At 46.8% G+C, this 24,115-nt stretch overlaps 1 protein-coding gene across 2 annotated transcripts in view; it reads left to right on the plus strand.

Moving 5' to 3' along the window:
* The window catches only part of Arhgef3 (Rho guanine nucleotide exchange factor 3), a 278,972-nt gene that overhangs the window by 112,366 nt on the left and 142,491 nt on the right, over window positions 1-24,115 (plus strand). Inside the window, exon 1 of one of the 2 annotated variants that reach the window (XM_051140698.1) lies at window positions 4,498-4,651. The exons of the other annotated variant lie outside the window; for it this stretch is intronic. Within the exon in view, the coding sequence (XP_050996655.1) occupies window positions 4,601-4,651 (51 nt within the window). The 5' untranslated portion in view covers window positions 4,498-4,600. Of the gene's footprint in view, window positions 1-4,497; window positions 4,652-24,115 lie in introns of those variants that run through there. 2 annotated transcript variants of the gene reach the window in all.

Here is a 24,115-nt window from a genome sequence, read left to right on the forward strand (position 1 = left end):
AGAAATTATAGAGCACACTGAATTTCAAATGGGAAGAATCAATACAACTTGCTAATTTTATTTTCTTTTCCCTTCTATCTTTTCTCTACCTGCCCCCCAAATTTTTGCTTCCCCAACCCACCAAAGTCTCTTAAACCCAAGCTCATTCTACCTCCTCCCCAGAATACTGGGGTAACAGGCTTGCGTCATCATGCCTAGTATGTGCTACCTTTTTTTTTTTACTTATTATTTATCATTATTTGTGTGGGGGTGGGTTGTGCACTGACACACACATGCATGTGTATGTGAAAGTCAGAAGACACACTTTGAAAAGTCTGTTCCCAGCTTCCACCTTGTTGAGGCAGAGCCTCTTCTATTGTCTGTACTGTACTGTTGACCCACAAGTTTCTGGGGAGTTCCCCTGTTTCTACCCCCCATCTATCAGTAGGAGTGCTGGGATTTAGGGATTTAAGCTATGAAAAACAAAAAGAAAAAGATATGTCACCACACACTTTTTTTTTTTTTTTTAAACATGGCTTCTGGGCATCAAACTTGGGTCAGCAGGCTTTGCCCACAAGTGTTTTTACCTATTAAGCCATCTCAGCAGCCCATTTGCTAACTTTTAGCAAAGGTAGAATTTTACTGAAAGGTGACCATTAGATTTTATGCAAAGGAAATTCTGACAGCCCTGGTAAATATACTCCTTATGAGACCTTTGGAGGGAACCGCCTGGAACGTCTCACCAGAAGACGCTGTCAGCTACGTAGAACACCAACACAGGCGGAGCAGCCTTTGTTCCCACGATACCAAGAAGTGGTGCGGAGGTAGCTTCTCAGCTAGAAGTCGAGCTATTGAGCAGGTGTGAGCACACAGCCACCAGCGTCTACACAGAAAGTGCCTTGTGGCAGTTTCCCTTGTAGAAACAAATGAGTCAACACCTCAGGGCGAAGGAAAATATCAAACCACAAGAGCTTATACCTCCACAACCTCACGTTTTGTTTGTTCTTTCAAATTTCTCTCTAATCTGTGTAAGGCTTACCTTGAACAGCTGTAAAGTAGGGCTTTGAAAAGAGGTAGGTGAAAGGCTCCATTGTCGACAATCCTGGTCTTTTCTAGTGGTTTTGGTTCAACATATCAGATTCCGGAATATCAAAAAGGCAGTTTTCTAGATGGCTCTTGGATGGTGGTGAGGGGTGAGGTGGCAGGAGAAGGGTGGGATGTGTGTGTGTGTGTGTGTGTGTGTGTGTGTGTGTGTGTGTGTGTGTAGGAGTCCTAAAGGTTTCCTCCTTGCCAATCTGTACCACCTAGGACCTGTGCTAAAGGGACGCGCACATTACCTTTCTGAATCCCGCCTCCCCACCCCCGTTTTTTAAATGACAACAAAAACATCAAAGTAGAATATCATAATAAAATTAAGGCCTCTCTTGACAGAGTTGTAAGGATAAAACAAACAAAAAATACACGGCAAGGGCTCGCGCTAAGACAGCAACTGTTGCTAGTCACCATGACCTATCACGGTGATCTGGTTCGTGATGCATTAATATCCTTCGTGAGTGCACTGTTGTCACGAGCTAATTGCCCAGCATTGGCAGTGGCGAGACTGGACAACTGTAAAGTAACATTTCAAGGCCGTCCTTTACGGTTGCGCAGCACCCACCATGGAAGGCTCAGAGGACTGTATGATAGTATTCTCCAGTAAGACGCTGAAAATGCATTTCGGCATGGGAAGATGCCCTGCTTGTCAAGTAAGATGCCTGTGCCATTTGCAGTTCAACAATGTTGTTGTTCTAGAAGGAAGTGGTAGAAAAGACCCCCCAGAAGCTCAGATGTGTCCCAGTACCGGGAAAAATCCAGAAGAATTGCCATCATGTGTTCCAAACATATGGCCCTTGAGTCAGATCCAGTCAGCACTGTGTGTGTGTGTGTGTGTGTGTGTGTGTGTGTGTGTGTGTGTGTGTGTGTGAGACCTGTACGGTACAATGATGAAACGTTACTGGAACTTCAAAAACTTTGGGGGGTCTTTCTAACAAAAGACCTGGAGTTTTAGACTTTTAAAAAGAACACTGGAATGTCTGGTCACCTTGCGGTGATAGTCCTTGAGACCCAGGACTGAAGTGAATGAAGTCTGACTTCTTCAGTGAAGCCTGGTGCCCATTGGCCTTTGCCTTCAGGTATCTTACCCCTGCCCCATCCTGAAGGCATTAGTGTCTGTGACTCCAAGACTCCCTCTGGCTTTAACCACGTTACACCTGGCAAAAGGGACTGTGGCAGGGCCCGTCGGAAGATGCAGTATTCAGATGCAGTGTTTTGTTTTTTTTTTTTTTAACTGTATATCATCTGTACAGCTATGTTGCAATGATGTATTACTTGTAAAGATGAAAACCGTCTGAATCCATGTTAGCCTCTCAGATTCCAACAGCAAGAACTCTGGCCCCATTATGTGCTTGTGACCTGCAGCTCAGAGTGGATGTTGCGGGGCAGGGACTCCTGATCTCCATTTTCTCTTGGGGTGCTGTCTCCACAGACCCGTTTCATTGCTTGGGTTTTTAACTACGGTCCGGGTGGGAGCAGCTGCAGATGAAATGGCTGTACACTGGCCTTTCCTTCCCCTCTGCAGGCTGGGCTGCTGTCCCTGCCTGGGCATCTGTAGACTTCCTCTTCTCCATCCTTCCTTCCTGCCTCCTCCACTGCTCTTTGCCCTGGAGCCTAGATGGGTTTACCATGAGATGCCATAGCCCCCTGCTTTGGGGTCCTCCTCCCTGAGAAGTTTGACTGAGTCAGCCTAGGGTTAGTTGATGGGAGTGGTCCATCCCTCCTTTGAAATGAACCAAACCGTAGTGTGCTCTGGTCAGCTCACATCTCCCTTAGATGTTCACCAGGCTAAGGCTAGTGTTGGAAGTGGATTTCCCCCTACGTCTTCGCAGAGAGGAGGGGCTGGGTTTCAGCGGTGTTCCAGGGTGTCTGGGGGGCTGGCACTGGTTCTTTAGCTATGTTTTGTCATCCAAGAAGGTTGTTGTTGTGCAAAGGTGGGGTTCTTCCTGTGTGGGTCTGAAACAAAAATTCTTCTTGTGAAGCGTAAAGCCTGGGGAAGGAGGACCCCAGGACCATCTGGGGGACACACATTACTGAGCATTTCCTGAGTGCCGGCCACAAGATACCTCATGCTTGTCTTTCAGGCAGGAGCTCTTTGACAGTGATTTCACTTCCTTCTTTCTTCAAACAAGTGCAACCACTCATCCTCCCTGAAGTAAGAGGTCAGCCTGTCAAAGCCACCTCTGGACATGCCGAGGTGTTTATGTTACTTTCCAAGCACCTTGGGGCTCCACATTTCCACGTTGTGGCCTTTATTGGGGGTGATGGAGGGTCGGTCCAGTGTACTCCTCCAAGATGCCTGTGTTCCTTGCTCTGAGAGGTTTTTTTTTTTTTTATCCTCAGTTAATTCTTGGTTCCTTCTGCAGTGTGTGTGTGTGTATGCATTTTCCTGGCAGCATAAGTGGCACTAATCTTTCTCATAATCCTTGAGGTTGAGCCTTAGGCTGAATCTCTCTCTGTTAGGCTAGTGTCTTGTCCAAATGAACTTGCTGTCTATGCTGGTCCTCTGGTCTTTTCTAGGATGAAAGAGATGAGCACTTGTCAAAATCTGTGCAGTCGAGGGAGGACATCAGGAAACCTTGGCTTACCTTACATTTAAGATGATTTTTGTAAATTAGTTCTGCCGTCTTGGGAACTTTAAAAAAAAATACCTGAGAACTACCCTGGAGCAAGGTCCCCTTGGAGTTGAGATCAACTGCCCTGTGTACAGAGTGACTGTGCTGGCTTACTATAATCTAGACTGTGTAGGTCACAGTGACTCTACTTTACCCAAGGACATCTAGATTTTGTAAAAAAGCAGGGAACTGGGTGTGCATCCCACTGAGACCTTCAGCTCATAAAATGAGAAATGCTAGGTCCGAGTTAACCATGAGATGAGCAGGAAGCCCCTGTGATCCTTGACAAAAACCAAGAGGAAGGTTTCCAGAAGCAGCTATTTTTAAAAAGCACTAGAGGGAAGAGGGCAGATTTGCTCAAGTAAAAAGAAAGCAACGGATGGGTGTGGGGCTACTTTTAAATTGTGGCTCTGTGTGTGCTCTGTGTCTTAGGCAGGGCATGAAGTTCAAAGGACAGCATTGAGTTCTCTTTGTATCCAAAGCTGGCCATATCCCTCCTAGTGATGCCTCCCCGTGTCTCTCTATTTCACTCCAGTGTTTAAATATATAGAGATCCACATGGGAGGCAGTGCATCCCAAGGGCTGCTGGGACATCTCACTCGGGGCTTTAGGTGGGGACCCAGAGAGCACAGATTGCTTCTTCTAAGTGACTGGAGAGGATGGGTGTGCTTTTGAATGCCAAAGCCAAGAGTGCTCAAAAGAGCAGCTAACAGGCAAGGAAACTACCGGATGGACGTGGGGAGCCCTGGGCTGGTGCTCTCAGCTTCTGACACTTGTAACGGATGGCCCTGTCACTTCCTGTCATGCAGCTTAAGTGGCGGGGAGGAGTCCCCTCAGGGAAACCATGCTCACACAGCTCAGAGAGTCCTGTCCACCAGGCTCTGCTGCAGTTAGCAGCCAGGGAGTCGGTGTGGATGAGGTCGGAGCGCCCCATGGTGTGGTGCTGTTTCTTTCTCCGTGCACAGGTAAGTTTCCTGTTGTTCCTGAACCTGGGATAGGTGCTCTCAACTCTCATCCAAGCCTCCACTGGGTGCCAGAACCTGAGGTGTGGGAAGGTGTAGTAGATTTTTCATTACCCAAGTTGCTATGCAGTGAGCTGCTATTTAAAAGCAAGTGCAAGCAAGCAAGCAAGCAAGCAAGCAAGCAAGCAAATAACAGCAAAAACCCTGGATAATGGAGCCAAGTTCCTGTCTCTCTTTAGGCTTGAATCAGGAAGAAGTTGTGTGGGGTAATTAGGACAGCAGCCATCTCTCTCTCTCTCTCTCTCTCTCTCTCTCTCTCTCTCTCTCTCTCTCTGTGTGTGTGTGTGTGTGTGTGAGAGAGAGAGAGAGAGAGAGAGAGAGAGAGAGAGAGAGAGAGAGAGAGAGTTTAGAGAGAGAGAGAGAGAGAGAGACATATGCTCCAGGTTGCATGGCATCCTTGCTGTCACCTTCCTAGCAACTATGATTGGAGGAGAGCAAGCGGAGGGCTGGTCACTCTCTGTCCTACGATACCAGCATTTTGATTTTTACAAGAAACCCACATCAATTATTGGGAAGAAAAAGACAGAGAAGGCTGTACCTTCTTCCTCTTCTGATGGTTATATCTCAAAGTGGACTTCCAGGGTCACTGTCTGTTCTTTGGATTGGAGCGTGGCTAAGCACAGATTGGAAGCCCGTTAAGTTTGGAGCCACTCTCATGTAGGTTTCCCTAAGGTAACTCTGGTGTGTAGAAGGTGCTCCTGACTGGACAGATGAAGCCAGACTAGCCAAGTGGAGACTCCAGGTTCTCGGCGTGTCGGAACGTGGCTCAGGTTTTTGGGGAATGAGCGGCTGGAAACAGTTTGTTTTTGGGTTGAGGAATGGTTAAGAGTCCCAAAGCTTACTTTGCTGTCTCCTTTGTTGATTTGTTTGGGGGTGAGGGTAGACATTTTAGAGAAGCCAAAACTCCCTCTTAAAGGAAAATCCCATGGCTTGTTCTATCCTCACCAGAATTATAGCCTCAGGCTAACAGTTGTGATTCTGGTTCTAATTCTTGTATAAGACTGTTACAGGCACAACTTTTCTTTTTTTCTTTTTTTTCTTTTTTTTTTTCTTCTATTGTGGCAGAATTCATCTGGCATTTGGTTTGCCATTGTAAACATTTTTATGTATGTACAGCTCAATGCTATTAAATAATTCATAATGCTGGGTTCCTATTACCACCTTCAACCTGCAGATCTCATCTCGTCTTGTGAAAGTAGAACTGAGTCTATTACACATGCAGTACTAATGCCTGCCATCCCCTGGTAGGTAACTGTTAACGATTCTACTTTCTGTCTCCACAGTGTGTGTGTGTGTGTGTGTGTGTGTGTGTGTGTAAGGTCAACATCTGGTGTCATCCTCATTCACTCATTATCTTACTATTTTTAAAAGTTTGCATTCGCTATCATTGTATGATGTGTGTACATGGCATGTGGCAGAAAATGTTTGCAGAGCTCACATGGAGGTTGGAGGGCAAGTCTGGGGGTTGATTCTCTCCTTCTGCCTCTTTGCTGATGCTGGAGATCAAACTCAGGTCATCAGGCCTGTATTACCTGCACCTTCACCCTCTTACCATCTCACTAACCGCCCCCGCCCCACACACACCTTATGTCTTTGGAGACACAGTCCCTCACTTAACCTGACCTGGAGCTGGCCAGTTTAAGTAGACTGACTGGCCACAAGCCCCAGAGACCAGCCAGTCCCTGCTTCACCAGCTCTGTGATTACAGGCATGGGCACCTCTATGCCCAGCACTTATGTGGGTGATGGGGATTCAAACTCAGGCCCATATACTAGAACACCCTAGCCATCCTTCTACAATTTTGACAGCTCTAAGTATTTGGCAAGTTGAGTCAAGCAGGATTTGCCCTTTTGTTTCTGACTTGTATGGCACAGTGTCCTCGGGTTAATCCATGATGTAACATGTTTCAGGATTTTCTCCCTTAGGCTGAAGAGTACTGTTTTGTGTATGGACACATTTTTGCTCACATTTTTGTTTATCCCTGACTGAGTCCTGGGGTGCTTACATGCCTTAACATTGTGAACAATGCTGTTACAAACACGAATGTGCACACATGTCTTTGAAACCCTACTTTCACTTTCTAGGGGGTCTAGACCCCAAAGTGGAGTTGCTGGGGCACAATTACGAATGTCTCAGGTGACACCATACAGTCCCACAGCGTCTGTGCTCGTCTCTGTCTTGCCTAAAGCACACCAGGATCCCAGTGTCCCTACATCTTTGCCAACACTTACTATGTTCTGCTTTTCGTCTTGTTCTCTATTTCTTTTTGTGTTTATCTAATGCTGGTGATGTGGGTGTTTTTGTATACATTTTTGGCCATTTGTACATCTGCAGGGTAACAGTTCAAGTCCTCTGCCTATTTTTGAGTCAGGTTGTTTGATTTTTGTTGTTGAATTTAGGAATTTTCTTTGTACTCTGGATATTTGTCCCTTATAATATATATGATATGTTGATATTTTCTCCCATTTTATGGCTTCTTTTTAATTCTACTTTTATTGTACAAACATGTATTTTTAATGCTGTTGTATGACTTCAGTAATTTCACCCCTCCAACTCGCTGCACCAGCTGTTTGTTTCCTTAATGAAGAATAATTTTTGAGCCTTTGAGATATGGAGATTGATATTTAAAGTCGTTACATGTAAATGATATTAACACAATGGAATTCACATAGAACACACAATAGCATTTACATTATTAGCATAGGAAGTTACTATAGCACTGTAGGAATTGGCTGCTATTGTTTCCATTTTGCAGATGGTAAAAACTGAGGTTCAGAAAAGTTGATTTTTCTCAAAGTCTGTTAGTAAGTAAGTCAGGTTTCAAATGGCGGAAGACTGGATGTAGAAATGACATCCGTAGCCATTAGGCAATGCATGGTAACTTTAATACTGGGACACTACCCAGGTCTCCTGCCATGTATAGTGTCTGAAGGACTTTCTCTTCAGTGGGTTGTGTGGTTTAATTACATGAGTAAGGACATTCATGAGAAGCTACTTTCTCTGTGGCTTAGCTTCCCCACCTGTCAAATGCATTTGTCTTCAAACTCATTTCAGCTCTGATGTGAGTCTGAGACACGCAGGTATGTTGTATCAAAGTAAAAACTAGATTTCCCAGCCAGGCACTCTGGTGCATGCCTGTAATCCCAGCACTCAGGGAGGCAGAGGCTGGCGGATCGCTGTGAGTTCGAGGCCAGCCTGGTCTACAAAGCAAGTCCAGGACAGCCAAGGCTACACAGAGAAACCCTGTCTTAATAAATTAATAAATAAACCAAAAAATATAGTTTTCATGTCTATCTCAATTAATAGGTGTTTTTAGGAACACACACTACTTGAATCAAAATGTAATAGGCTGGGTGACTGCTCTCGGAAATACGATGGAGTAAGTTTTGATTTCTTATTTCTGACAGCCTCCAGAAATGGATCTGGAGACGCTGCAGTCATGGGAAGGAGAAGAGGGAGGAGCCCTTTAAAGAACTCACCAACTGGTCTTAGATCTGGTCACAGTAGTTGTGTATCTGTGGAGAGCCCCTAGGTATGAAGATTAAGGTCACAGGCTTTTGAGCCAGACCGGTGTGGGTTTGGGTCCCAGCTTTGCCTAGCTGTCTGTTATGATGCCTTGGAATCGAATTTCTCTAATATGAAATGGAAATAACAATGCCCATTTCTTGGGTCATTCTGCCAAACAACTGCAATAGCTCATGGTGGTGCTGAGTGGGGCCAGCACTCAGCAGATGTTACCAGGTCCCAAGTTGTCCTAACTCTAGGATGTGTGGGCAGCTACCAGAGAAGTAAATGATTTTACACTGGATCTTAGGCTAAAAGGCCGAGAAGAAAAACTGCCAGAGAAAAGGGTATAAGGGCGTGGCGGCGGCAGGGCTCTCAAGGTCCTGAGGTAAATGTTATCTTGGCTTGATTTTGTGGAGGGAGCAAGGCAGCATATCCCATGCAAGACCTCATTTGAAACCCTTCCTCTAGCTTTCCTGGCCCTGGACATGGAGCCACGGGAGGAGAAGGACATTTGGAGCTGGTTCTGAGAGCGCCTTCCTAATAGAACACGCAAATGCTTGACTCATGAGGGACAAAGTCAGGGTGGTGGCCACCCCTGTCTACTGGGACAGAAACAATGGGTGGCTCTAGGGCCTAAATATAGATGGTGTGGGTGTCATTTAGGGAAACAGGTTCCCTGTGCCGGCTGGGTGGGCAGCTCTCTCTCAGGAAGAGCTCCGGAAGCAGGTTCTGGCTGCGATCCTTTGCTCCCGCCATCCTGACTTCTGAATAACTTCATCCGTGTTCTGGCGTCTCAGCCTTCCAGTGGGCCTGCCTCAGCACGTTGTCTAGCTTGTTTTCCCATCTCTTCCCTGCCAGTTTGTTGATGCTCAACTCCTTCTCCCTCACCCCCAAAAGGTCCCACTGTCCCCTGCCACTGTCCCACTGTCCCCTGCCACCAAATCTCGTGTTTGCTCATTCCTTCTGCTCTAGCAGGATGGAGCACAGGGTAGGGAGTCAGGAGACTGAGAGTTATCAAATGTTAGACTCTGCAGTTAACCTCAGGTGCTGCTAACTTTCCTGGCCCCCACCTCTCCTCGACAGGCAGTAGAAACACAGCTGTTAAGAATCTGGCTCCTGAGTCAGTCGAGGTGGTGCACACCTGTAATCCCAGTACTCAGAGAGGGAGAGGCAGGCCAGTCTCTGTGAGTTCAAGGCCAGCCCAGTCTACAATGGAAGTTCATGGCAGCCAAGGCTACACAAAGAAACCCTGCTTCAAGAAAAAAGAAGAAGAAGATGGAGGGAAGGTGAGGAGGAGAAGGAGGAGGAGGAGGAAGGAGGAGGAGGAGGAGGAGGAGGAGAAGAAGAATCTAATTCCTGGGAGCTGCAGAGATGGCTCAACAGCTAATAGCACAGGCTGCTCTTCCAGAAGACCTGGGCTCGTGCCTACATAGTGGCTTGCAACCATCTGTAACTCCAGTTCCAGAGGCTCTGACGCCCTTTTCTAGACTCCACGAGAACTATATACATGTGGTGCATGGGAATATATGTAGGCAACACATCTATACATGTAAAATTAAAGCAGTTTTTAAGAACTAAGAATCTGGATCCTGGAGCGGACACCTTGTCTTCAAACACTCCTTCCACCATGACTGTACAAGTTTCTTCTCTCTGGGCCTCGGTTGCCTCACCTGCTGAATGGGGACGAGGGTCGGGCCTGTCTTGTAGATTATACAAAGTCATCAAAAGTTGGCAAATTCAGTACAAGGCCTTTCAAACACCAATGCTCAGAAAATGCTCACTGTGACCAACAACTGTGATCTGGACGAAAGAGAAATTTGAGATGGGCCAATGTCCCCTCAGATTCACCCTCGTTTTCCACATCTGAGCATTGCCTGGGATGTTATTATTCATATACTATTCTTTAATTTGTTGGTTTTGTTGTTATTGTTCTTTGGTTGTTTTGTTTTGTTTTTTCCTTTTGGTTTTGTGTTTGTTTTGCTTTGTTCTTAAACCTTCACCGTATGACTAAATGATCCCAAACCCCAGCTTGGCCATTTCTTTGCTAAGAAACATTATGACAAATGGAGACGGGCATACTTCATATGATCTATAGTGATCTCTAACACCCTGGGATCCACTTCAGCCTCCTCACAACGTCTGAGGTCCAGGTTGCTCCCTGCTATAGGGGAGAACTCGGGAACATGCTCTGGCTGCCACCCCCTTGCTCTGCCCACCTGCTTTCTGAATGACTTCATCCGTGTCTGGCTTCTCTTCATCACTAGTGTGGTCATCTCGTCAAACTGCTTGGCCCGTCTCCCCACCACTTCACTGATGGTCCTGTTGGTGTTTATCCCCTCCTGTCCTGTCCTTCCACAGGCCCACCTGCCCCCCCCTCCCCAACCCAACACTGGCTGTGATTGTTGACTCTGCTTACTTAATGGGGAATGAACAATCCCTCCAGTTCTGATCCATCAACTTCCTGCCCCCAAGAATCAGCTTGGTTCTTACTTCTGTACCAGGTGCCCAGATGACCAAACGTTCATCTTGGTGGCTCCTGCTGTCTTCTTCGAATGGCCCATTACCAGCCTGGAGAGGAAGTGACAGGAAAGCCACAAAATGACCCAGTTTGTAAAACCCTACCCTTGTGAGACATGAGAGAGATCAGGGTCACTCTCTGAATGAAGGGCACTGCCTTATTCAGTTAGTGCTGAGTAACAACCATCCCACAAACTCTGAGGCAGACAGACACAAACTTTCTTCTCCTAACAGGCAGATGGCTAGGAGTCGGCTCCACAGGGACCTCACTTGTGGAGTCCTCTTGTCCAGAGGACCAAGCAGAAGTGTACTATATCTTTTAAGTTATATCCTGGTTTCCTTTCCAGTCTCTGTGACAAAATACCCTGATTAAAGCAACATGGAGAGAGAGGGCTCATTTTTGCTCAGTTTGGGCAAAGGCCCATCACTGCATGGAAATCAAGGTGACAGGGACTTGACACAGCTAGTCACATCCACCACAGTCAAAACCACAGAGAGAACACATACATGCTTGCATTCACCTTACTTTTCTCCTTTTTAATACAGTCCTGAGCCAGGCGGTGGTGGCACACACCTTTAATCCCAGCGCTTGGGAGAAAGAGGCAGGAGGATCTCTGTGGGTTCGAGGCCAGCCTGATCTACAGAGAGAGTTCCAGGACAGCTAGAGCTGTTATACAGAGAAACCCTGTCTCAAAAAACAAGTGTGTGTGTGGGCTGGATCTTCCCGCCTTTTACTGTAATCGAGACAATCTCCAAGAAACATATCGCAGGTCGGCCTGATTTAGATTGTCCTTCATCGAGACTCCCTTCCTGTGGTTCTAGACTGTATCAAAAGTTGACATTTAAAATTGGCCATCACAGTGTGTAAGCCTGGAATTGTCCCTTCCTCCCGCACTCCACTGGCCAGAGCAAGTCATAGGCCCAAGCTGAGGGGGTCACAGATATCATAGCTGAGGCTACCTCCATTGATCTCTATGTGGACCATAGAGATTGTATTGGGGTGAGGGTAAGTGATGCAGATGATGAGAGCATCTAACTAAAGCTAGCATGCCGCAGACCCCAATAAATATGTGACAGATGCCAGCCTGTGAGGACTGCCTGAGACCTGGCTGGTGACGAGCATCTCTTACAGGGTGCTACACTTGATCTTCCACATCCACACTGGGCAGATGCAGACTGGCCTGCAACATGTCTATAAAATCCTGATGCAAGAAATGAGTAATTGGCCAAATCCTAGTGTCAAGGGCACAGGGGCAGAGGCAGGCTCTGGCTCCTGGACAGCCCTGATACAGAACTCCTGGGCATACGTAGTGGGCTATGCTGAGTGCTGAGTCTTCAAGCATGTACAAAGGATTTAGCATGGTAGTTGGCCCACCACAGCTTCTCTAAATCACCAGCCCTCTGTTCCGATCAGGCCTCATGCACCTTTGGGTGTTTTCCACAGGAAAAAAAATGCACATAATTATGAGCATTTCCACCCTGAGAGAAGAGCTCGGCTCCAGCGGTTCACCCCTCTGTTCTCTTTCCTTCTGTCTCTGGAGAAATATATGCAGCAGAAGGGAAGGTGTTCTAGGAGTCAATGCAGATGTCAGGCTCAGAGGCCAGCATATCGCAACTGCCCAGCGGGTGTTTTCCAAATGAGTCAGGCAATGAGGAGGGGGGCGGGGCATGAGGAAACTTTGTATGTACATTAGGTCCAGGCTTACCCATTGACACAGGGAAACTCATTTCACCAAATCTTATTTGATTGACTACACAACAGAGATCCACATAGGTTAGTTCCCTTGCCCAAAGGCACACAGCTGATGAAGAAGACGTGTGTGTGTGTGTGTGTGTGTGTGTGTGTACACATGCCTTGTACACACCATGGTGCACGCAGGTACACCAGAAGACAACTTTTGGGAGTTCTCTCCCTTCAACCCCTGGGTTCTGGAGCTCAAACTCTGGTGGCCAATGTTAGCATTCTGCTTCAGCCTGCCTACTTGTGATGTCACGGCTTACCTGCCATGGGGGCGTGGCCCTGCCCAGGACCATATAAAAGGACAAACCTCCACATGACCCTCTCTCTCGCCCTCTCTTTCTCTCTCTACTCCCTTCTCCCCCTCTTACTTTCTCTCTCTCTCTGCTCCCTGTACCTGCTCTACCCTCTTACTTTCCCTCTTCTCTCTCTCTCTGGGGTACCCCTTCCCCTTTCCTTCTCCCCTCACGCTCATTTAATAAACTCCATATAACATAACATCTGGCATCTGATACCTTATTATGCCTTACTACTTTATACCTTACTTCTTGTCTTACTGCTTTAATTTTTAAATATAAAAGCCAAGGCTTGGCCTCAAGGCTTAACTTGTTAGCCACTTTGTTGGCCCATGAAGTTAGAACTTACTCTGATTTTAGGACACAGTGCCTGGCCTGGCCTATCAGCTTCATGGGTCATGCTCCGAAAATGAATTTTCATGTCTTTTCCTTTCCCAAGTCACAGACACAGAGGACAGAACCACGTACCATCACTCAGCTACGCAGCCAACATGTTGTGAGGCCCTTCCGATAGAGCCTGTCTCCTCTTTCTCTGGTTTTCCTTTTTCATACTTCTCTCTGTCCTCACCTGGAGCTGTACACGGGGCTGGCTTAGCTTAGGGCCTGTGTTGAAGCCGGTTCAAGCCCAGGGTGAAGGTGGAGATGAGACAGAGCAGGGAGGAGCTGGGCCCTGCCGAGTCCTGGAAATCTTATCAGGAGCCGTTCTTCTGTTCCTTTTGAAGGCCCTCCACTTTGTTTTCTGGTGGATTGTTTTCTCAGCCACCAGGAAGTCAGTCCCTGCTCGGAGTCAGCAATGCCTCTGCTTCCTGCCTGTGGCCGCCCAGGTGGGGAGTGTGCTGGCTTCTGGCAGGGTCATTCTTGGCCAGCAGAATCCTGTGGCTCTCTCTTTGTCCCTTGCTCAGCTCAGCCTGCCTGCAGGGGGCTGGGGAGGGCATAGAAGGAAAAGATTCTAAGAGTCAGTTTTACTTCACAGCCATATGAAAAAGCAATCATGCTGCTAAAGCATATGTGTTTGGTATGCTGTGCACCGTAGCATGGAAGCACAGCACAGACTACATGTATAATTCTACATTTTCTAGTAGCCAGGTGAAAAGAAGCAAAAACAAAAAGATTAATTTTTATAATATTAACTCACTATTCCTTAATAGTAGCATTTCAATATATTAATTGCTATAAAATTATATATATACTGTCCTTCAAATATCCAGGTCAACTGAGGCCAGCCACATTTCAAATGTCTGGTCACTGCATATGGGTCCCAGTGGCCAGTTCAGGTCTATTGTGGACCTCCTGGAGAACCTGCCCTGTCTCAGGCAGAGGACAGTGGCCACAGGTGATACTGACCACTTGAAACTGGCTAGTGTTGCTGAAAAGCTGAGCTCTCTTTTTTCCCCTTCATTTTACTGGATTAAATTGTAAATTTGAAAGGATGTATGTACTTCCTGGCTACTGTATTGTACAGCACAACTCTAGAGGTTTAATCTCAGGGGAAAAAATGTCAGTTTAAACTTGAACAAACTATCAGTTCTCACTGTGAGCCTTGGCGGGGACTTTAAAGATAGATAACGCTGTTGGTGGGGGTGGCAGGCTCATCCACACTTGGCCCATGGGGGTGAAAATTACAGTGGGCTTTTCTAGTATAGTCTGGCAGTGTTAGTCACATAGCCTGGATATTACCACTGTAGTCTCTCCTGCACATGAACTGATTGTGTAGACCACTTTCTGTAGCCACCAACATGTCAGTTAGTGCAGACTTCAGTAAGTAAGTGAATCAGAAACATGCTTTGCTGGCCAGGGCATGGTGGCCCACACCTTTAATCTCAGCGTTCAAGAGGCAGAGGCAGGTGGATCTCTGAGTGTGAGGCCAGCCTCTCCTACAGAGCAAGTTCCAGGGAAGCCAGGGCTATACAGAGAAAGAAACCCTGTCCTGAAAAACAAAACAAAACAAAAAAATACTTTGCAACTAAAAGATGGGAAGTTATTTGTGTTGGCTTGGTGATTTGGTGGCATGGAAGGCTTTCAAGATACAGTAGAAAGGCCGGGCATGGCAGAGGCAGACAGATTGTTGTGAGTTCGAGGCCAGCCTGGTCTACAAAGTGAGTCCAAGACAGTCAAGGCTATCACAGAGAAACCCTGTCTCGAACCCTCCGCCCCCCCAAAAAAAAGATACAGTAGAAGAGTTGCTACCATTTGGGCGACACGCTTGCTTCTTTATGTTGAAGCAACTCTGAAAGAATCTGGAAGGAACTCATTGTAGAGGTTGTCTCCCAGGAGAGCAGGGGATGGCTGGCTGGGGTAGGACAGAGGTGTGCCAGTCATTGTATGCTATGCCTTACAACTTAATCCCATGCATTTGGCCAAGCCCTGTGGCTCACACCTGTAATCCCAGAAGCAGAGAACTGGCAATTGAGAGTTCAAAGCCAGCCTGCGCTAGATGAAACCTTGCCTCACCCTTTCCTCTGGGGTAGGAGGGAATTTCAAATGATAACAAAGATATCCAACACCCCTGTGCATTTGTACTGTTCAAAAAATAAAAAGAGAAAACTTTGAGTGAATCAGGGACGGTTTCAGGGCTAGGGGGCCCGCAGACTGAGTTATAAAAGATGCACAGGTGATTATTAGCTTACAGATTAAAAAAAAAAAAAAAAAAAAAAAGAATGTACAGGTGACCTGGCAAGAAAAAGGCTGGGGCTATGGCAGGAGTGTGTGATGGCTTCGGTGATATGCCATAGGTGTCACCAGAGGTACCCAGGGGTGGCACATTTTAGATACAAGCCTGATTGGGCAGACGGGGGATTGAAGTCTTTGAGCCATAGATGGCCTAAGGAAATGGAAGCAACATTGTTATATTTGTGTGAATGAAGTGAGAAGCCCTGATCTGAGAACCCCTAGGGGCTGTCAAACACTAGAGCAGTGAAGCAACCCTCCAAATGCTGTGACCCTTTAATACAGTTCCTCATTCTGTGGTGACCCCCCCCCCCCAACCATAACATTATTTGGTTGCTACCTCATAACTGTAATTCTGCTCCTGCCATTAAATCATAATGTAAATATTTGATATGCAGGTTATCTGATTTATAACACCCTCCCCCCCCCCAACACACAAAAGGGTTGTAACCCACAGGTTGAGAACCACTGGCCTAGAGGAAAATTCAAGCCTAGCTAGAGAGCAGGCTTTCTTTCTATGTGTTGGCCAGAATAGAACGGTCCAGCAGATGAACCCAGGAGCTGGTCTGCTAGTCCAGCTTCTCTTTACAGGCCGGGCAGAAAGAGTTAGCCAAACACAAAGTGAAGAAGATGAAGCTAAATTGTATTAAAATGTGTGGTCGATAGACAAGTCGTCCTTCATTCATTGGAAGAATGGGTACCTTTTGAGTTCCTGAGTTTTCCTTTCTCATAGAGACAGGGACTCACTGTCTCTGGTTGTGGCCTCCAGTGCCTGATTCCTCAGTGTAGGTGCTGATAGCTTTGATTTTCTGCTCCTCCTGCTGCAGTTTCTAAGTGTTGGGATACAGCACTGCCCGCTTTTATTCAGTGGTGCGGATGGAACCTTCATCTTTGTGCAAGTGAGTCAAGAGCTGTGGCCCCTGAACTGCATCCCACTATGGATGGATGCTGTCCACATAAGCAAAAGTTCACTGAGGGCTCTGCGTACGTTTTAAAAGTATGAAGAGGCCGTGAGTCAAAAAAAAAAAAAAATCAAGACCTGTGTGTTGTGCCTCTGGTTAGGCCACGGTGCACTCAATCCTTCCACATTAGTCAGGTGTGAGGCGTGAGCCAGCAGTGCTGGAGCCCATGTGTACTGTACATGCCAACGTGCCATCATGTGGCTTGGGGCAGTGGTGTGTGAGAAGACACTCAGTGGATGGGTCTTTTGACTGACAGGTGTGTCAGTACCGTGCTGCACGCTGCTTCCCACTGTGACCATTTCTGTTTTTCTAGTCTTGTCTCTTAAGCACATTGCAGGCAGGTCTCTGAGTGGCTGGAGGCAAGACTAACTGTAGAGTGTGTCCCTAGAGCTGGGACGCTGGGTGGCTGGCCACACATCTGCAGCTTGACTGGAAGCTGAGAACAGCTCCGCCACCCCTGCCTCTCCACTTTTATGTGGTCAGACCAATTTTTCCCAGTCTACCGGCATCCGGCATGAGTAGCATCCTGCTTTAACCCCTCCCCTCCAGCACCTGCCCTCATTTCCTATCTTGGAATATAAGATACAGACTCCAAACTGTAGGCAACTTGGGGAGAGTCTTTGCCTCAAGGAAACATGTGCGCGAACACACACACCAAGAAATAGATTCTCTGTTCTGGCTCCCTGGATGAGGAAGGGATATATTTCTTTTAGTTAGAAATGTCCCTATGAGCTCGTAGGCCCTTCCTGAAGAATAAATCATTGCCAAACATGCGCTGGGCTTGGAGAAGGGCCCAGCACGAGGCACCGAGGCTTCTCTGAGCCTGAAGCCAGGGTCATCTTCACCAACCTGCACACGGGTAACCCTACTGGGTCCTACTCCTAGGAAGGCCGAGGGCTTGGTTTGTGCGGCTCAGTTGTGAAACATCATCGCTTTTGGGCCACAGGCTTTGTGTTCTCACATCGCTCTGCTTTCTGCAAGTTTAGAGCACATCTTGCGTGAAGCATCTTTGTGTCTCTTCACCAACACAAGCAGGGTAGTAGAAGTTCAGCCTTCACATGGACCCTTGTGGGTGTGGCTGCAAGGGGATGCTCAGCCTCTCTTCCAGATCTACCGTAAGCACATGCCCCTTCTGTGGTCTGTTCATTCAGTGTACATGAACACACACACACACACACACACACACACACACACACACACACACACTGGTGGTTACTGTAATCTGCAATTTTAAAGTAAGTGGAGAACCTTGGGCTTTTCTCGAAAGCATTTTCCAATCTCTGACATCCTCACTGCCACTTTCCACCCCCAGCCAGCAGTGTCCTTGGCCACATGTTACCATACAGGAAGGAAATGCTAGAGGCCACTTGGTTCAGCTCCCTGAACTTATGGATGGAGAAACTGACCCAGAGGGAAAGCAAACTGGCTGATGTTCCATGGGTAGGGGGCCAGCCTTAAAACAATAGATCACAACCCAGGCAATAATCGTTCATGAATTGTTTTATTTTATAATTTATACATCAGGCAAGAAAAAGATAACATCATTATGACTTGGAAACATCTGATAAAAATTAATAGCACAGGCTTTAGAAAATCGTGTTACAATACAGCTGGAGAAATATCCGGATGGAAGTCGAACTGTCATTTTTTTGAATAAGCATTTCATATGTGCAGTCGAGATGTCTAGATGATCACAACATAGAAGGTCTTTAAACTTCTCCTTTGTAAACTTCTTGTCATCACATTATCTGTTAGAATACATCCAAATGCGGCCCTTGCTTGGTTCTGACAGTACATGACATTGTGAGCCAGGACATAAATTTTCAGCAACAAAAAGTCAGGAGTGTCCTGTAAAACAAAAACAAAACCAAAAAAACAACAAGCAGGAAGCAGAGCAAGCAGGCCTGGCTCCCCACTGGCCCTACCGAGCTGGCCTCACTCCCTCCTCCCAAAAGGAGAAGGAAGAAGGTTGAGGGAAGATAAAGTGCCCATCCTCAAACAAAGCTTGGCTAATGCTTTGGGTCTCCCAAGCACACCCACTTCCTGTGGCTAAAGTTAGGCCTATTAGATAGGAATATCATTTTTAATCCATGACTGGGCAGACAAGGAAAAGGAGGAGGCCCCATTCAGCCATCCCAGGGGAGAAGGCCAGAGGCTCATTTGTGCTTGTCATGAATGCTAAAATGCATGCGGCGGCAGTTACCAGTTACTTTGATGACTTAAAAAAAAAAAAGCATTGCTAGCTCCGTGAAAGTGAATCACCGTAGCTATAATGCTTAGCACTGAGTTGGGCATAATGGTTTTCTACAAAACAACATAGGTTTCCCCTGATATTTGTGTTTAATTGAAAGTTTAAACCAGGTGGTGATGGTGCACACCTTTAATCCCAGTACTCGGAGGCAGAAACAGGTGGATCTCTGTAAGTTTGAGCCTAGCCTGGTCTACAGAGCAGGTTTCAGGGTAGCCAGGGCTATACAGAGAAGCACTGTCTCAGAGGTTCAGGTGGGGGTGGGGAGTTTATATTACTAAAGATAAACAGACGTCCAGTATGCTTGCCATAAACAGAATGTAACTGTTAAGATAAATAAATGTGCCCAAACAGTGTTATTCAACTTTAACTAGAAGCTGTGGCCCGAGCCTCTCTGTGCCCAGGAGGAAATGGAGGTTGGTAAACATTAGCGTGAGGTAGCCTTTCTCCTGGATGGATTCGGGATGGCAATGGGTCGAAGACTCATTGTGTGGTTGTATGCTGAGTGAAGTGTATTGTGGCAGGGTCTGAATTATTCTAAGATGTCACAGAGAAATGTCAGAGGTCATCTGGTCCAACTCCTGGAGCTTGCTGTGAGTGAAACCCATCTGCAGAGGCATCGCCACGTGGAACATAGCACTACAGATACCTTTTTCAGTGTCTCCTGTTCATGCTCTTACTTCCTGTGCCCTTCAGCTTGAGAGAATTCCCATCCAAGGCAGCTGGCATCCCAGGGAACCCCCCTTTGGTCAATGAAAGAAGGAATTGTATTTGCCAACCCTACCTCCTTGCGCCTAGTGGAGACTTACAGACTGTTTTATAAACTCTCTCAGGGGATTCCCTAATGAATGAGACTCTGGCCGTCCATGACTGTATCCTACTGGCTACACCCACTTTCCGTTCCTTCTGCCACCTCACTTCCTTATGCTCACCAGGTCTCCCAAGGAGCCCTCTGGTGCAGATAGCTTAGTCCTCCATTTTTATCCCAGGATCTGCTTTACAAGAACCTCAAATAAAGACACCAGGTATCCTAATTAGCTTTGACTGTTAGCTTAACACACCCTGGAGTCATCAGACAGGAAATCCCCGATTCCACTGTGAGCATGCCTTTGGGAGACTGTCTTGATATTTATTGTTGTAGGAGAGCCCAGCACACTGGGCAAGTGGTCTTGGGCTGTATAGAAAAGCCAGTTGAGCATAAACTGGTGGAGGAGCCCAGATTCCTGCCCCGATGTCCCTCAGTGATGGAGTGTGACGTGGAAGTGTAAGCCAAACAAATCCTTGCTGCCACTAAGTTTCTTTGGTCCAGACCCTGGATCTTCCCTGATACTTCCACAGCATGAAGGCAAGTCTTAGTGAGAACACAGTTTCTTACACCCAACAGGTAGATTAGTATTATTTGATCAAAAGTAGGTGTGTCACAAAACAAAACAAAACAAAACAAAACAAAACAAAACAAAGCAGACAACAAAAACCAGGCAGTAGCTAGGTGTGGTGGTCCACGCCTTTAATCCCAGCATTTGGGAGACAGGGGCTGGCGGATTGCTGTGCATTCAAGGCCAGTCTGGTCTACAAATAAGTCCAGGACAGCCAAGCCTACACAGAGAAACCCAGTCTCAAAACACCAAACCAAACCAAACCAGGCAGTTCATGCGAAGCTCATAGTTTACCTGTCATGGTCTTCCGTCAATATGGAAGAAAGCTCTACGGAAAGTTACTGTAATATGCAGTACCCTTCGCATCTGAATGATGGGTTCAGCCAGGTATGGTGCTGCCCACTTGCGATCCTAGCACCTAAGAGACTGAGCTGGGAGTAGCGTGAGTTCCATCGCAGTCTGGACCATCTGTAGCAAGCAAGCAGTGGGTGTGGGATTGGAGGGGGGTGCGGGGGAGGGTGGGGGACCAGAGGCACTTACTTGCTAAGGAGAGTCAGCTGAAGTCAGCTGGAGTTTTAGGAGCAGCCCATGGGGTATGCTGAGACAATGGCTGCATGCTGAGCCCCTGTGGACCAACCTGGCCAGAGTCCACTCCACCCGGGTGTGTGTGTGAGAGAGCAGGGTGGTTGCTTGCTCCCTTGACTGTCTGCGGAGAAGCAGTAGGGACCGTAGTGGGACAGTTACCACTTCTGATGAGCTGTCTGGAGGGCTGTCAGCTGGAATCCAAGGCACCGTCCTGTCCCTGTGGCTGAAAGTGGAGGAAGGGCTCACCGTGCCCACAAACTACAGGGAGGAAGGAAAAGGGCCTCTAAACCCAAGACGCATGTAGGTACTCGGGGCACTGTTTCCTCAGTGGCCCTGTCATGTCGTGGCAAGGTTTCAGGAAAGTCAAAGGCTGGGGCTAGTGGGTTCAGACACTAGAATTGCCCACTGCTCACTTGACTTCAAAGGCTTCCCGGGTCTACTTCATCCTCAGGTGTGAAACCAAGGCCTAGATGTGCAAAGCCAAAGCATGGACACCCAGCACCTGAGCCATTCCTAAGATTAGATTTTCTTCCTTCCTCCTTTTCTTTTCCTTCCTCCCCCCCTTCCCATGGAACCTACATGTCCACAAACATCCTTGGGCCAAGGTACCATTTAAAAATTCTGGACCCATAATATTCCTGAATTTTAATAGTAGAAACCCAAGATGAGGGGCCAGGGAGAAGGCTCTGTGGGTAAAAGTGTCTGCCACCCAAGCCCAATAACCTGGGTTTGATCCTAGGAACCCACGTAAAAAGCCAGATGTGGCGCACATCTGTATTTCCAGCACTCCTGCAGGAGGATACGAGACAGAGGCAGGAGAATCGTCTGGAAGCTCGTGGGATAGCTATCCTGGACTGTGCCGCACAGCAAGAAAACAAGAGAGATGCTACTTCAAAAGCAAGGTGGAGCATGGCGTGGTGGCGTACACCTTTAATCTCAGCACTGGGGAGGCAGAGGCAGGCAGATTGCTGTGAGTTCAAGGCCAGCCTGGTCTACCAAGCGAGTCCAGGACAGCCAAGGCTACACAGAGAAACCCTGTCTTGAAAACAAACAAACAAACAAACAAAAAACCTAACGTGGAAAAAGAGGACCAACTCTCAAAAAAGTTGTCCTTTTGATTTCGACATGTGTGTCATGGCATGTGTGTACCTGAACTCCCACATGTAGACACACATAAAGTAAACAAATTCACAAAAACAAGGAAACTCAAGATAAACAAATGAATTAAGTTATATAATTCACTCCTTTGCTGTGTGCTGGGCAATATGCACTCTGTTGTAGATGTATTGGTTAAGCGCTTTCAGAAACAATGTGGTCAAGCCTAACCAGATAACTCCAGTGTCTGTCACAGGCTGGAACCCTTTCTCAGACTTGACTCTGTCTTACCTGCCAACTCCAGTCTACCACAGGTTTAAGGCCGTGCCCAGTGGCTGCAATTCTCGGTGTAGAATTCTGGCCTGTGGAAATCTGAAGCGTGAGGATGAGAGCCAGCAGTCAGTAGGTGGATCTGGCCTGAAATTCTTGCTTTCTACAAAATCCCAGATATCTGAGTCATTTAAACTCTTTAAACCTGATATGTAATACATCAAAAGCACCCAGAATGCAGGGCAGTCTGACTGTTTGAAACAGTATAGCCCAGGCTGGCTTGGAACTGCCTATGTGTACACTGCACTATGCTAGTGCCAGCACAATGGGTCTCTCTCCTTTTCTTTGGCATGAGCCCGGCCCTAAATTTGCCACATACTGGAACCTGTGCACTATCAAACCTGGTTTCAGTTTCAGCAGGGCTAGAGTTTGAACCCTGGGCCTTGTGCTTGCCAGACGAGCTCGGGACTCCATCCCGCCTCCCCTGGTAGATTCTTACCCCTTGCAGACCTGAAACGTTCTTTGTAGACCAAGCTGTCTTTGAAGTCAGAGAGATCCAACTTCTTCAGCCTCCCAAGTGATGGGATCAAAGGTGTGTGCCACCATGACTGGCTCTACTATGTCTTCTCTGTAGACCCTTTTCTGTCCCAGCTAAGAGAAGGAAGAAGGGCAGGAGAGTTGATTGTTAGTTTATAGGATTTAGAGTCACCATGAAAACAAATTTCTGGGCATGACTGAGAGATTTAATTGAGATGGGGGACCCACCTCAATGTAGGCAGCAGCATTTCTTTTCTTTCTTTCTTTCTTTCTTTCTTTTTTTTTGAAACAGGTTTTCTCTGTGTTAGACCGTACCCCCAAATATTGAACCAAAATAAACCCTTCCTCCCATCAGTGTCCATTGTCAGGTGTTTTGGAAGGCACCACTTAAGTGGCCAAATATTCTGTAAAGAAACCAACTTGAGCCACGAGACTGGGAATCACAGTGTGGTTGATAACATCTAGCATGTCACTAAGGAAGCTATTTGCTTTTTTTAGTGCTGGGAAGCAAACCAGGGCCTCAGGGGTACTCTACCACTGAGTCACACCCCAGCCCTGACTTTTTTTTTTTTTTTTAAATCTATGTCCTGATCTCCCAGGAAGCTCTAGAAAGCATCACCCATTCATTCCTTCAGCATTCCTCATTTCTGCTCTGTGGGACCTACTGTCCAAGGAATCCAAGTCCCAGACGCCAGTGATGGAAGGAAGCCTTGTGTCTCTGTGGCTGAAGACTTGCCTGTTGGCAACTCATGAATCCATAGGGAACTATGATTGACAAAGTGTCCCCAGCTCAAGAGTATGGGCAACGTTTTTTTAAACAGCTGAGGACAGACCCAAGACCTCTCATTGTCTACATAGTTGCCTGTATTACTGTGGGCAGTCATGTTTGGCTCTGACTTATGTAGTTGGATAGTTTACCATTGGCTACACGATGGCTGCATAAGGTGCTTACCTAGAAATTAAGCAGTTATTTAGACATTTCCTAAGTGTGTGTGTGTGTGTGTGTGTGTGTGTGTGTGTGTTTATTAATAAAATTTTAAATGATTCTATCAGTGAGGGATTGGAAGGTTTTGTTTATACTTTACTTATTGTGTGTGCTTGCATATGTGCTCCAGGGAGCATATGTGGAAGTCAGAGGGCTTGTGAGAGTCAGTTGTCTCCTTTCACCATGTGGGTCCCTGGGATGGAACTTAGGTCTTTAGGCTTTATGGAAAGTGAGCCATCTTACTCGCCTTTTAGTGAAGAATTTTGAAAGGAGTTTTGTTTTGTTTTGTTTCTAAGTGTTAAAAAAAAAACAAAGGGTGAAGGGAGGCAGTGTACTTGCTTGCTGTACACAGTAGCTTCAAGTGTTAAGATTGCTGAAAAAAAAAAAGCAGAAAACAAAGAACCACGAGAGCACCAGGGGTAACAGTGTTAGTTAAGGGCCGTGGTTAATCTAATCGTTAACCTAATCCCCAGCACCTGAGGGCCAGTAGAAACAAAATAATCACGTAATTTAGAAGGCCTGGGAAGGCATCCCAGCTAACTCAATTCCCTGCTTCTTGTCACAGCTCATTGTTGAAAATCTTGGCGGATACAAACCTTTCCTCCACCTTTATGCTTGTGCCTG

The sequence above is a fragment of the Acomys russatus genome, chromosome 3, assembly GCF_903995435.1.
Source record: "Acomys russatus chromosome 3, mAcoRus1.1, whole genome shotgun sequence".
In the NCBI taxonomy this organism is placed as follows: domain Eukaryota; kingdom Metazoa; phylum Chordata; class Mammalia; order Rodentia; family Muridae; genus Acomys; species Acomys russatus.